Source organism: Nestor notabilis, unplaced genomic scaffold (genome assembly GCF_000696875.1).
Source record: "Nestor notabilis isolate BGI_N333 unplaced genomic scaffold, ASM69687v1 scaffold8539, whole genome shotgun sequence".
NCBI classification, from domain to species: Eukaryota; Metazoa; Chordata; class Aves; order Psittaciformes; family Psittacidae; genus Nestor; species Nestor notabilis.
This window is the reverse complement of record NW_009942318.1, coordinates 104567-117511: the sequence shown is the minus strand read 5'-3', so window position 1 is coordinate 117511 and position 12945 is coordinate 104567. Positions and strand designations below refer to the sequence as shown.

The 12945-nt window shown below is 38.1% G+C and overlaps 1 protein-coding gene across 3 annotated transcripts in view; it reads left to right on the top strand.

The window, feature by feature from the left end:
- The first annotated feature begins 10282 nt into the window (after positions 1 to 10282).
- Positions 10283 to 12945, top strand: part of CACNB2 (calcium channel, voltage-dependent, beta 2 subunit) — an 84707-nt gene continuing 82044 nt past the window's right edge. For all 3 annotated transcript variants that reach the window (XM_010021336.1, XM_010021335.1, XM_010021334.1), the window contains exons 1-2: positions 10283 to 10351; positions 11245 to 11364. In XM_010021336.1, the coding sequence (XP_010019638.1) occupies positions 10283 to 10351; positions 11245 to 11364 (189 nt within the window). The remainder of the gene's footprint in view (positions 10352 to 11244; positions 11365 to 12945) is intronic.

The window sequence follows — 12945 nt, the reverse complement described above, 5'->3', positions numbered from 1 at the left end:
GCAGGAATCTGGTGGTGATAGCAGTAGTGGAACAGCTGATAAGTTTGGGTGGTAATTCCTCAAGCAGAAACTGATACCCTTATAAACTGGAGGAAATACGACTTTTAATTGAGAATAACTGGATAAGTTTAAGGAGAGAATTAATTTCATTTCCAAACAACGGAGCAGAGAGGAAAAAGCAGGCTTTAGCCAGTGCAGTTCCTGAAGAAAACAAATTGTCAGGGACAACATGGGTTCATTTGTATTTCTTTGGTGACAACACATTTTGAGATCTTAAAGCTTGTAGAACTTGAATTTCCATTCTTGTGTCTCATCATTGCAGATGCTGGACATGCTCTTGTGACCAGAAACTTGCTAGGGATGCGTTGGAAGGAATCTGTTCGTCTGAGGGGTTTTACAAAGTTGATTGACCCTGGTGGCATATTAATAATGTTGCTTTACATCAACATGATGTATTGCTTGTCTTAAATTTTTTGAATGAATTGACTATTGTATAGCACATCTATTAATACAGGTTTGCCCATGGTGTATGTTGGCTCTTTTCAAAGAAGAATTCTATTATCTTTCCAAAGTTGCAGATTCCTTCGAAATTCTGAACTCCCAAGTCTTGTATGAGCCCCCCAGCATCTATGGGAGTTTGTCAAAAGCATGGAGCTGGGCTCCTCTGAGGTTCATGGTGGGAGGGTAAGAGACAAAACACTGGAAATTGAAAGAAGAGAGGTTCTTTCTTACTGGATATAAGAAAAAACTTCTTCACTGTGAGAATACTCTGTCAGTGTGATGGGTTTTCCCAGAGAGGTTCTGTCATTGAAGATTTTCAAGAGCCAGCTGAATAAAGTCCTGAACCAAACCGGTTTTGGTCTCACAACTTGAGCAGGATGTTGGACTAGAGACCTCCTGAGCCCCTTTTCTGCCTGAACTGCCTTGTGGTCCTGAGAAGAAGATGTATTAACTCGTCATAGCTCTGGCACAGGAGAGAGTTTGTGCAGATATTTTAGTCCTCAGCTATCCTTTTGTAAGATTTTGGATTTATCAGCAAGTGAAATAGGTATTTTCTGTTAATATTCTATATTGCAGCAATAGATAAAAGAGCAACCCTGGTCCAAAATTTGGTGCTTCCTCTAAAGGAGGAAATTAACAAGTGATATGGTGTAATTTGCCTCCTGACCTAGCCAAAGTCTATTTTGAATCAGAAAGAAGTCTGCTCCTGATGTTTCTTGTATGTCTTAACAAAAACCCCAACAACCCAGAAAATGTTTGGTCTTCTAAGTTGCAGTAATTTTAAAAACCTGAGTTCACTTATTATCCTGGAAAGTGACTGTACCAAGCTTTGAATGTTCCAGGACACAAAAACTGTTCCAGGATTGAGTTATGAAAGTTCACAACACCATGTGCTGCTTTTATGATTTCCTTCAATTTTTCTATTGCAATTCATTTATATTTGATTCTTCTTTAGTTTAGAATCTAATCATTGTCACCATCTTCAGTAGCAGGCACGTTTCTGTTTCCAGGTTGCCTAAAATACATACTTCTGTTCTAACCCTCCTATCTTTAAGCAATTATATCTTAGTAGTGCTAATATAAATCCACATTGAGATCTGTTTTAGCTGTAAGAAAATATATTTAGATTTATTCATTATTAGAGATTATATACTATAAGATGGTTTTCTACAACCTTCTACTAATTTGTTTTTTGGAAACGAGTGTTGTATACACTCTTGCAGATGGAAAAGAGGTTCAGAAACATACAGAGACTTCAGTCTCGCTTCTTAGTAAAGAGATGGGGATTGTTCTCTAAAAGTGCAATAGGAAGGATTCTACCTTGCTTTCCTGCTATCAAAAAGCTGTTTTTGGAGCCATACAAGCAGTGGCAGCCACATGGATTGGGATGGGAGAATCAGGCATGCAGTGGTTGCTTTAGCTTCTCACCCTTGGTTGAAGATCACGCACTGCACACTTGATATCCTCACCCACTCTGTGTGGATGAGCTACGTTAGACATCTCTTAAAGTCAAATCTAAAAGAGCCAATGGATTTGAACGGTTGACATCATGCAATCTATGCATTAACTACTATATTTTAGTTTTAGAACAAAAACTGCTGGAGAGAGAATTTTTCAAGACTGTTATTTTGACGTGATAGATTAAACGGACAAAAGGCCTTTCCAGAGACTTTTCCATTGATGCAATGAAAGTATTAGACTGTGGTATTCTTGAAACCAGATGAGAATAATTGATATATCTAAATGGTGTAAGGAGCTTCATCCTCTTGAGAAAATCGGAAGTAGTTTGCTTTGGTTTATGCTAGACCTGGAGGATAAGTAATGGGTATGAAGAAACAGTCTGATATTTTTCCAGCAGTATACATGAGGATGAAGGCTGGAACAAAGGTCTAACACCTGAAACCACAGGGACTCATGTGGTTTCTGATACCCTTGGAAACTGAGCTTACATTTAGCCCACTAATAGGTGTATATGTATTTCATGTAGTGTTTTTATCCCGAAGTAAATGGTGCAATGCAGTGTGAAAGCTGCTCACTTGGTGTTTCTGGCAGTATCAGAGGCTGCAGATGCTTAAAGGATGATTGTGCTTGCCAGAGATACCTGGGCTGAGTCACAAAGGAACCGCCGTTTGACAAGCTTGAGCTTTCAGTGAGCCTGGCTCAGGGAAATTTAATTAATTCATTAGTCTTCACTGTGTGTGATTTAACAAAGGTGTTGATAAGAAAACCTCTCCTAATCTAAGCAATGAGCAATTGGCCATGTTTTATGGCAGTCATGACAGTCACTGATTGCTGTTAACAAAAGATCATGACTAGAAAAATCAAGATTTCAGTAGCAGATGATGGGCTGGAAAATAAACTTATCAGAGGTTGAAAACTATTAGACAGCTAATGTATGACAGCAGTTTCTGCATATGTACATTCTACACATGTACATGCTTGCCAGACTAACTCATGAAGACAAATGGGGAAAAAGGTAATTATTTAAACAGATAAGTATTATATTTACAGTATAGGAATGAAGGTGGCAAGCAAAAATATGTATTAAAGCAGTTGTTACATTTGAAATAGTAAAGTAGGGAAGACTTAACTGTATGTACTTAACCTCAACATTTTTAACAAGTTAAAAAACAAAAAAGCAAACACACCCGCAAACATTCCATTTGTTATCTGGAGTAGATTAAAAACGTTACATTTGAAAACAGTCACGGATTGTACATTTAGGGATAATTTGAAAAAATACAAAGAATTTTTTTTTTCCTTTGAAATTCTCCATTGCTAACTGAATTTCATGCTAAATTTTCAAGGAAGTTATTTTTAAGTATGCAGAAAATCTTAATGACTTGAACCAAAATCCCGGATAAAAATATACTGAAGATCTGGAACAGAGAATTTAAATTGGCACTTTTAACTGAGCTGAGACAAATTGAGATGATGGTTGCCATGCTTTCCTTCAAATTCTTTCCTTTTCTAGTTGTCTTTCTGTTTCCTTGTTGTCATCCCAGATGTGTTTTCCATTTTTCCTCTTTTTAATTGAGCCCTTGTAGTTGACCCAGTCTTCATCTTTCTCTCTGCTCTTGTATCAGCACATAGCATTTTATATTCTAAATCCTTTTTTTCTTCAATTTAAAATTCTTCCTTTGTGATATCTGCTGTTGATAACTAATAATGTCAAAAATGATATTGTCATTTTTCCTGAAAGCCTTCAATTTTTTACCCAATTCTGTCCCAGTAAACACCACCACAGGTCAGCTTGTTGTTGGTAATAATCCTGATTTACCTTTGCCTGAGGGCTTAAATATATAATCAAGTTACCAGAGCTTTAAAAAGTTACCATGAGTCAAGCAAGTTTTGTTAATATCCATGTGTGTACTGACAGTCTGAGACAAAAGTGAGATGATTCAGGTTCATGAAGCTTGCAATCATTTCCTTGGTGTATTTTAATTCCTTTGACACCTGTCTCAGAGTTGTTCCACTGGCAGCGTCTTAGCTCTGTCATTGCTCAGACTTCTTACAGCTCAAAATCGTCAATAATTTCATCCCATCCTTTAGGTCCAGTTAATTGTCTTGAAAAATCAAATCCCTCCCCCCCCCCCCCCCCCCCCCCCTTTCTCTTTTTTTTTTTTTTTTTTTTTTATTTTGGGGGATTGTTTGTTTTCTTTTTATTTTAAAGCTCTCAATAATGTGATTGTATTGTTGCTAAAGCATAGGAGACCTTTGTATATTCCTGTCCTTGCCCTCTTCCTCAAAAGCACTTGCTCAAGTTTCATAAGTGTGAGAATCTCTCTGTCAGAATATACAGAGCTACGAGATTATCCTCCTTCAGAGGCTTTCACAGAACTAATCTCTGCCATAATACATATAGAAAACTTACTTAAACAACAACCCACCATGGTTATGCAAGGGATGAGTCATAATGCTGGTATCGAATATTTAAAAATACTTTATTTTCTATTGCACTGCTACCTTGATCCCTTTCTTACTCCTTTTTTTATTCTGCTCATATTCTCTCATCCTTGAGACTACAAGTTCTTTTAAGCAAGACTTATCATTTAATTTGTGACTGTACAGTGCCTTGTGCAATAGAATCTCAAGTAGTTTTCCCTCTAGGATGGTTTTTTGCGGAAACTGTTGAACTGTAACACACCAGAGCATCCCAAAGCTTTGGGGAGAGCTTAGCTCTGTCTCTGAGGGGTCAGTCTGTCTGTTTGCTAACTAGGCTGAGCTTTGCAGCTGCCCTTTTGGAAGCAATTTGCATATTCCCAAAGTTTTCCTGAAGAGTTGCCATGAGAATACTATAATTTCTCTAAAAATACCTACTCACGCTACTTTTTCTTAGCAAAACACCAGGAAAGCAACCTCATGAAATGTGAGTGCAAATGTGTGTGGGGTTTTGGTGTGTGGGGTTGTTTAAGGTTTTATTCTTTTATTTTTCCCTAATAAAGTACCCGGTTCATGAATGCCAAAATCTAGGCTTCTGGAAACCTAAGGGCTTCCTAAGGGGAAACCTTTGCTTTCATCCAGCTGTTGGTTGGATTAGTACCTTGGAAACCTGTTCATGTCAAGCTGGGTGCCATGATCAAGCTTGCCAAAGTCATGTTAGGGGTAAAGAGAACTCTGGTTTCCTATGTAATCTCCTTTTTAATCACATTGCAGCCATAAAGCTACCAGTTGTTCTAAAATTTCACTCCTCCCATTATTTGAAGGTCCTCCATGGCTGTAGATGCCATAGCAATGCCCAGTTAGCTCTAAACAACAAGATTGTCATCAATATTGGATTTGTTTTTTAAATGCAACCATAGCAGAGGATTTCAGTGACAGCGATAGGAGCTGGTAGCCCTCCTTGTGTGATGGGAGTTGTGGGAGAGCAAAGTTTTATGGCATGTAGGTCTAAATGTGTGTGTAGTGGGCAAGTGACTGAGTGCAGGCAGGGCCCATGCCAAGGACCAGAGAGGACATCAGGACTAGACTTGGAAGTTGCCAGGCTGTGAACTGTTCATGACCCTTACACAAAAAGTGAGCTATTCCTGCTTGATATCCCCCTAACAAATACGTGATCTTTTTCCTTTGTTAAAATGTATTTCTTATTTTTGTCATACGTGCCAAATATATATGCCAAACATGGAATTAATTTGGTCTTTTCATAAAAATTCTGCCCTCAAATAATTAACATCAATATAGCATTGTATAGCATTCTCAGAGCAACATTTTGTGTTATCTTCGACATCATCTAAAACAATGACATTGCTTAGACATCTGGAGAAAATTTCATAGATAAGGAATTTTCACATTCACCATCTGTGGCCACTCTGGTAAGCTGAGGCCCATGGAGAAGGTGCTTTTGTGGGAGTGCTTCTGAGTTTTCAGTTTTGTGGCTCATACATTTGAGGTTGGTCAGTTTATGATGAAACAGGATAACCTGTATTCCCCATTGGCATATTACAGTTTGCCAATGTCAACAGTTTCACTTTATGCTAAACTTCAACATTTCACATTTGCCTTTGTTCTGAATCAGTTTTAATGATTTTAAGTGAAATAAAAATGTTATGGAAATAGCCTTTCAACATTTTCTTCCCTTTACCTTATTTCGTAGCACTTAAGAAGCAGAAGCGAAGGACATGATTTACTATCTCAGACTGTGTCCTAGCAGAACATGTGATGTCTTTCTTACTACTTCAGCAAGATTAGAAGATAAGCATATAGCAATATCTCTGCATAAATTCTTAACATTGAAATGAATTGTTCCTCTTATTGGCACAGTGAGACCCGAGCTTTCTATATTCAAAGTATAAATCGAATTAAGACATAAAGATATTTCTCCTTTTGGATTTAAAATTCTCTTCAGCATTAAATCAATGAAGAGATGAAAATTATATCCAGGAGAAGAACCTAATATTATAAATGAGGAGTTTATGTATACATGTGTAGTCACATGTGCTTCTTTACTCTTTGTAAAATCTTGTATGTTTCCTTACTGCTTCATGCCTTCATTTAATAAATAACAAGGTAAAAAGTCTCGTCTTGAAGGAACGTCTATGATCTTTCTAGGAAGAGAATTATTTGAGAATTTTGAGTAATTTGGAAAGTCTGTCCTAATGATATCCAATTCATAAGTGGATTGCCCTGTTAAAGAGGAACTCATGATACTCAGAGGATCGCTTTAACTTTTTATGAAGAAGACATAATTTAAAGGCCAGGACTGAATTTGCAAGTGTAATAATAGCGATATTATAACCCAGTGAGAATTTAGTACAGTAACAGACCAAACACATAAACAGATTTTACACTATGAAGGCAACAACAGTCAAAATCTGTACTTAATCTCCAGCAGTGCTGACCAAATTTAAGTATAGGTACAGAAAAACAACAAGAAAAATAAAGAGATCTAGAGGCACCGCCTAATTTAACTATTATTAAAAGGAAAGCAATAAAAAACCCCTCTTACTTGAAGGACCTAGACTCTTGAAATTATACGCTTCTACAATACTAAGGCAGATAAGACATGTATGGTCTTGGAGAAAAAGGAGCTCAAATATGATCACATACAACCACTAGCAGTGTGAAAAGCATGGATTTATATTATGAGAATACATCATAGAATCTAATATAATAAGTGGTAAAATAGTTGGTAAATATTTGCAAGCATGTCGTTAAAACAGGAAGTTATTTCTCAAACAAACTGGGTTTGTAAACCTGCCGAATAAGGAGGGAGAGAAAAGGTGGTGGAGGGGGAGAGGGGTGAATAGATGGGATAATTGTTAACATGACCTGTCTCACTTTTATTAGTCAGTTTCCTGTGAAATACTAGGAATTGGGGGCTACGGTAGCATATACTACATACTTTTATTACTGCAGCTCTTCCACATTGCAGTGGAAGGTTATGGAGACCTGCATAATCTCAGAAAGACTGAATTTCAGATGCTTTTAGGGAGAGGATCCATAGCGTTCTCCAGAGCAACCCCCAGAACTTGTGTAACTCAGGGAGGAAAAGCAGTTTTGTTAGCTGTCATGAGTGGACAGTGCACATCCACTGGGCCTTATTTTCCTTGATTAGTCAAGTTATTTCCATTGTAGTCTCATCATAGTTTTTATCAAAGTTTGATTTTTTTTTTTCATCTTGAAATGTTGAGTACATTCTTAGCTCATATGAAAATTAGTAGTTTATAAAACTAATTAATTTTAATTGTATGCTCCCCCTTTTCCTTCAAGGATTGCCTTGATGTCAGGCTTTGATTTTTCTTTTTCCATATTCGAGAAGCAAGCTCCCAGTTTCTGCTTTCCGTACAAAATTTACATGACCATGTCCATCCCACTGGGAAAATAAATTTAATGTTGAGTTTGATTCATGTGATTTGTCAATATAATTAAAATAAATTGGATCATTATAATTTTTTGGATGTGTGTTGGGACTGTGGCCAACACAAGACATGACCAGCACTGTAGATGATCTCCGTGGCCTGGAAGATGAAACTCCAATTTTAGCAATTCCGGCCTGACCCAAGAGGCCTTTAAAGGCATTTTGCCCCCCTTAGGGGAGATAGGAGTTTTATCCTTTTATAGCATTAGGACCAGTTAGGCAGCATCCCAAAATTAGGCAGCATCACTTCTGTACAGCAGAATGAGTGATAGTAAAAGTGATGCCATGCTGCTTGGTCAGTGGAAAATACGATGTGTTCATCATAGTAGTTGTGTAGAAAGCTAATAGTCCCACTGTCCGTCGTGTGATTGCCATGTCCAGCTTAATGGCTGGTTGGCTTGTTTTCCTCTTATTTAAAGGTGATGTTGCTTTGGGATTGGTTTATGAAACCGTTGCTCACTTGGCAGCAGAATGACACTGAGGAATTGGAGGCTGGGCCTCTGTGATGGGGATTTATCGCAGTCTCAGCTTTAACTAATGCCATTATAATTCAATGGTTTTGACCACAGGCCACTGCTGTGTAAACTATAAAAAGTTTTGAACTCTACACTAAACTTCTGTATTCTTATTCCTGCTTGTCTTTTGCCACTGTTTCCATCAGAGAGCTGTGTCAGAAGTTGTGGCAAAGGGAAATTTTAAGAAATAGCCAATTTTGGAAGGCGTTGGGGAGGTTACAGGCCTCTAGTATTTTTGTAATGAACGAGATTTTTCAAAAAATTCAAGAAAAGTTTGAGTGTATTTTCTTTTATTTTCTGCTCTTTTATGCTAGCTCAGCAGGCATTTTTTGTTTTGGAAGGTGGCTATAACGTAGCAGATGTATTTGGACTCCTGTAAGCAAAATATCCCTTGGAGAGTAATTTCCTTTATGTTAGCTCAAAGGCAACTTATTAAAATCTGTGCTGGAACTATTACAGGCTTCAGCAAAGAAAAAATAAAACATTTAGAAAGTTAAAATTTTCTTTTAAACAGTCAGTTTAGTGGCAACTATTGTTTGCTCTAATAGCAGTTAAATGTAGGCTACTGCATTATTTGTAGTGGGGCAATTTTGTTGTTATACAGACACAAACCATGGCAGGATTCAGTCCTTTGTGCCAACATACTATGACAAGTGCATCACCACTGTTCTCAGCTGTAATGTCTGTTCTCTATTTTTCTTGTATTTATATCAATTATTTGTGTATTTATTCAATTTCTGTGCATTTGTGTCAAAGGCAGGTTCTGCCATCAGCTGCAGTGATCTTTTTCAACTAGAATGTTGCATGTCTGTCAGTGAATCATAAATGCCCTAAAAAACTATTCTGTATCATGTTACTCTCATGTCAGTTTATGGAAGGGTAGAGGGTGAGTCTAAAAAGCAGAATATAGAAATTCAACTTTTTGTTTGGCTTCTGCCATATTAGGATCTAGTATTTATATGTTAAGTGGTATGTTGCAGATACCCTTTGCTTCTTTCCTCTGCTTATGTCAGAAAAAATGTAAGCAGTAACTTGGGGGTTAAATTCCTGCTCAACAGGCATATTTTTGGATTTACGTTTTCTGTAAGAGAGCTGTGAGTGGAGCTCAGTGCTTTGCAGTGGAGGGAGGTGCTGTGTGACAGCACCAAGCATCCAAGGGAAAGGCAGCTTGTAGCAGACATACATGACGGGAAGGAGACGCTGTACCAGCTCTTCCAGTTTCACAGGGACCGTGCATTTTCCAGCTGTTTACCCTTGAGATGTAAAATGGCAATTTGGCATAGGCTAACAACTCAGTGTGATGTGAGCATCTGCGTAAAAGGCTGCACATATGGAGCATGCCCAGTGATATGAACAGCCTGTTACCCCACCCCCAGCCAATCTAGGAAGAGATGAAATGAACTTTGCACTTGCAAATGTCACTGAATACATTTTGCACAGGATTTTAAAAGGTTCTCTTATAAGCACTATTTTTAACAGCCAAATCCACCCCCCAAAACAGAAAGGAAAAAGCCCTAGGTATTTTTCTGCGGTTGATCTCAGTTTATGATCAACTGAAGTATCTCTCACAGCATCTACCTGAAGCTTGGTTTATTTTACATTTTAATTGTTCGAGTTGAGATTTTTGGAGGTGGTGCAGATTTTTTGGGTTTTGTTTTTGTTTGGGGTTTTTTTAAATTATTTTTATTTTTTTTTTACTGGCATGAGAAAATTTGAGAATTTAATTGCAGCAGAGTATTTGGAAACAGTGAGGCTGCAAGCTTGAAAGGCAGAGGGAAGAGAAGGAAGGCTCTCAGAGCAGAGCATGGATAGGAAAGGAGCAGTGATTCTGCGGTGCTCAGTGTGCACATGTTTCATGAGATCAGTGCCGGGCGCTGCAGCTGCGGACAATAACTGAGCTGTCTGGCTAATGAAGGCCACCTGGATCAGGCTTCTCAAAAGAGCCAAAGGAGGACGTCTGAAGAATTCTGATATCTGTGTAAGCCCTATGTTTTCATTATCGGCATGTATTATGTGTATTGAAGGGAGGGAGAGAAAACAAGGAAGCAAGGAGATGACAGTTGTTTTCATTCTGATTGAATTAGCAGAACTCTGTTTTGTATGCAGGGAGATGCAGAGGAAAAGCAGAGCTGTCATTATTTATAGAGCTCTTCTGGCATTGTGGCTGCTTTCATTGTGGCGATATGGGGACATGTGTTGAGTCCAGACGGATTTTATTAGTTGGAAGTTGATTTGTGGTCATTTACATGTTTTGCTGAGGGGCAGAGATGGATATGAGCCATTTGCAGTTCTGATGGGGAAAGTGTGTCAGGTAAAGAGGTTGCCCTAAAATAAAAATGGATAGCAGAGGTTAAATCTGTTAGCAGAGATATTGTGTAATGGTAATTATTGATACTGAATTTGCATTTTGATTATAAAAAGACTGTTTCCTTGAAAATACTGTCACTGTTTAGAGTTTTGATTTTTAGGGAGCCATCCTTGAAGCTGCTGTATGTCCTTCAGCCCTGCACTGCACCAGTGCTGTAACTCTACAGAACAACTAGCTTTGCTTGCTGAAAAGCACACAAATAAGAGCATAGGGGTAGTGCAGGAAATAAAACACTGGGGAAGACACCTGCACTTTTGGAAGGTCTCCAGAAGAAAATATTTACCTAGACATAATTTTTCTAACTGACTTTTCACTTTTGGGTAGTTATTTTCCTTTCAGGGATACAAAAGTAAAGAAAAGACAAGATGTATAACCACTTCTGCTGAGGTTTTTGTGGTTTTGTCGGGGGTTTTTTTGGGGTTTTCTTTTTTTTTCCCCTGCTGTTGTTTTGGGGCTTTTAAACACTAAACAACACGAGACATTATTTTGGTTTTCTTGTGCAGGGTTCGGCGGACTCCTACACCAGCCGTCCATCTGATTCAGATGTATCTTTGGAAGAAGACAGGGAAGCAGTGCGGAGAGAGGCAGAGCGACAGGCCCAGGCACAGCTGGAAAAAGCAAAGGTAAGGTGGTTTTTCATGTTACAAGTTCATAAAATGTTTGACTTTAAAGGACTGATACCTCATCCATTAGCGATACAAATGTTATTAATGTGTTAACATACAGCGTAAGACCTCTTCTAAAGATTTTCTAGACAGCAGTAGAAAAGAGATTTTCCAGGAAAAATCACTTAGAATCAGTTTTCCATAGAAGGCATTTGATTGGCTTCTGTATTTCAGAACAATCTTATTTAAATGTGTGCACTTCTGCTTTTATTGAATGTACACATTTATTGTGGTGTATGGGGTCAAAGCTTTGAGTTCTTACTGAAGATGTTTGTGAAAGTTTACCCATGGGTTGCTACGGCACTCAAAACTTACAGTTCTAGAAATCGGCCCTCAAGCATTCAGTTCACCTCCCTTCAATGAAAGATCAGTCCCTACAAGTCATATGTAAACAGGGAGAATCTGTTACAAAGGTCTTTTTTTCCTGAAGACTTCACTGACTTTCCTTACAGTTTGTGTGTTAAATGACCCCGTGAGCAATATGCTCTAGGACTTGTTAAGATTTCTCCTTTTATCTCTATCTACTAAATTGTCACTATTCTGGCAGATAGTGACAATTTAGCAAGAACCTAAAAGAGCTTTAGGTTCTTGCTGTGTTTGTATATTTTCCATGAAATGTGTTTATGACTCTAAGGGCTTTAGCAGAGAAAGGGTATGGGCTTGTTTTTCTTTCATGTGTGCTGTATCTTTAAATACTATTGCATCTGTAAAAATCATGCTCATCTTATTTGTCGCCATTCACTTATCACTTTGTTCTATTTCTTTTTTGTATGCTATCATCTACAGATCTCAGTGTATTATTGTTTTCCAAAGTCTGTTTTTATGTTTTCATATCTTATATCTAAATATTTAATTACACTGTTGAGATCCCTCCTCAGATCTACCTGATCTGCATTTCTCTCTCACTTTCTGTCTGACTCCCCTCCTCCATTTTGCCTTGTTTTTTATTTTGCTGTTTTCTTTTCCACTGCCAGACTTGCCCATTTATGCCACCTGTTTTACAAGGGTTCTTCAGAAATTAGGAGTCCAGATCATTGAACTATGCATCTGATTGCATGTTGGGGACCAGGTCCATTAAAATACGATACTATAATGCACAGGCAGACAGCTTAATTGGGCCAGAAAACTTGAAGAGGGAAGCTAAAGATGAGGGTGGGGTGGGGGTGTTAATTGTTAACCGATATTTAATAAGAGCTCCTAAAGCAGCTTTTTAATGAGCTGCTGGAACTTGCCCACTGTAGGAGATGCTGAACATCTCTTTGAACTTGGGTCTTGCTGTCCTGGGATCAGTATAGCAGAAATTCAAAAGCAGCAGCTCGCTTCTTCCCTTCCACCTTGTATCTTAGGGATGTTGCTGATTGTAATCAGGAGTTTCAGGTTTATCAGGGTTGCTTTTTGCTAGTTTGAGATTTCTTTGCTCCTAGGAAAGATAATAAAGGCTGCCCTGAAATTCAGGTGGAGTTTTGAATTTTACCAGTAAATGCACAATCTTTAAAAGAAGAGTTGAAACAATAATATCTTGCAGACTAATCAGGTTAG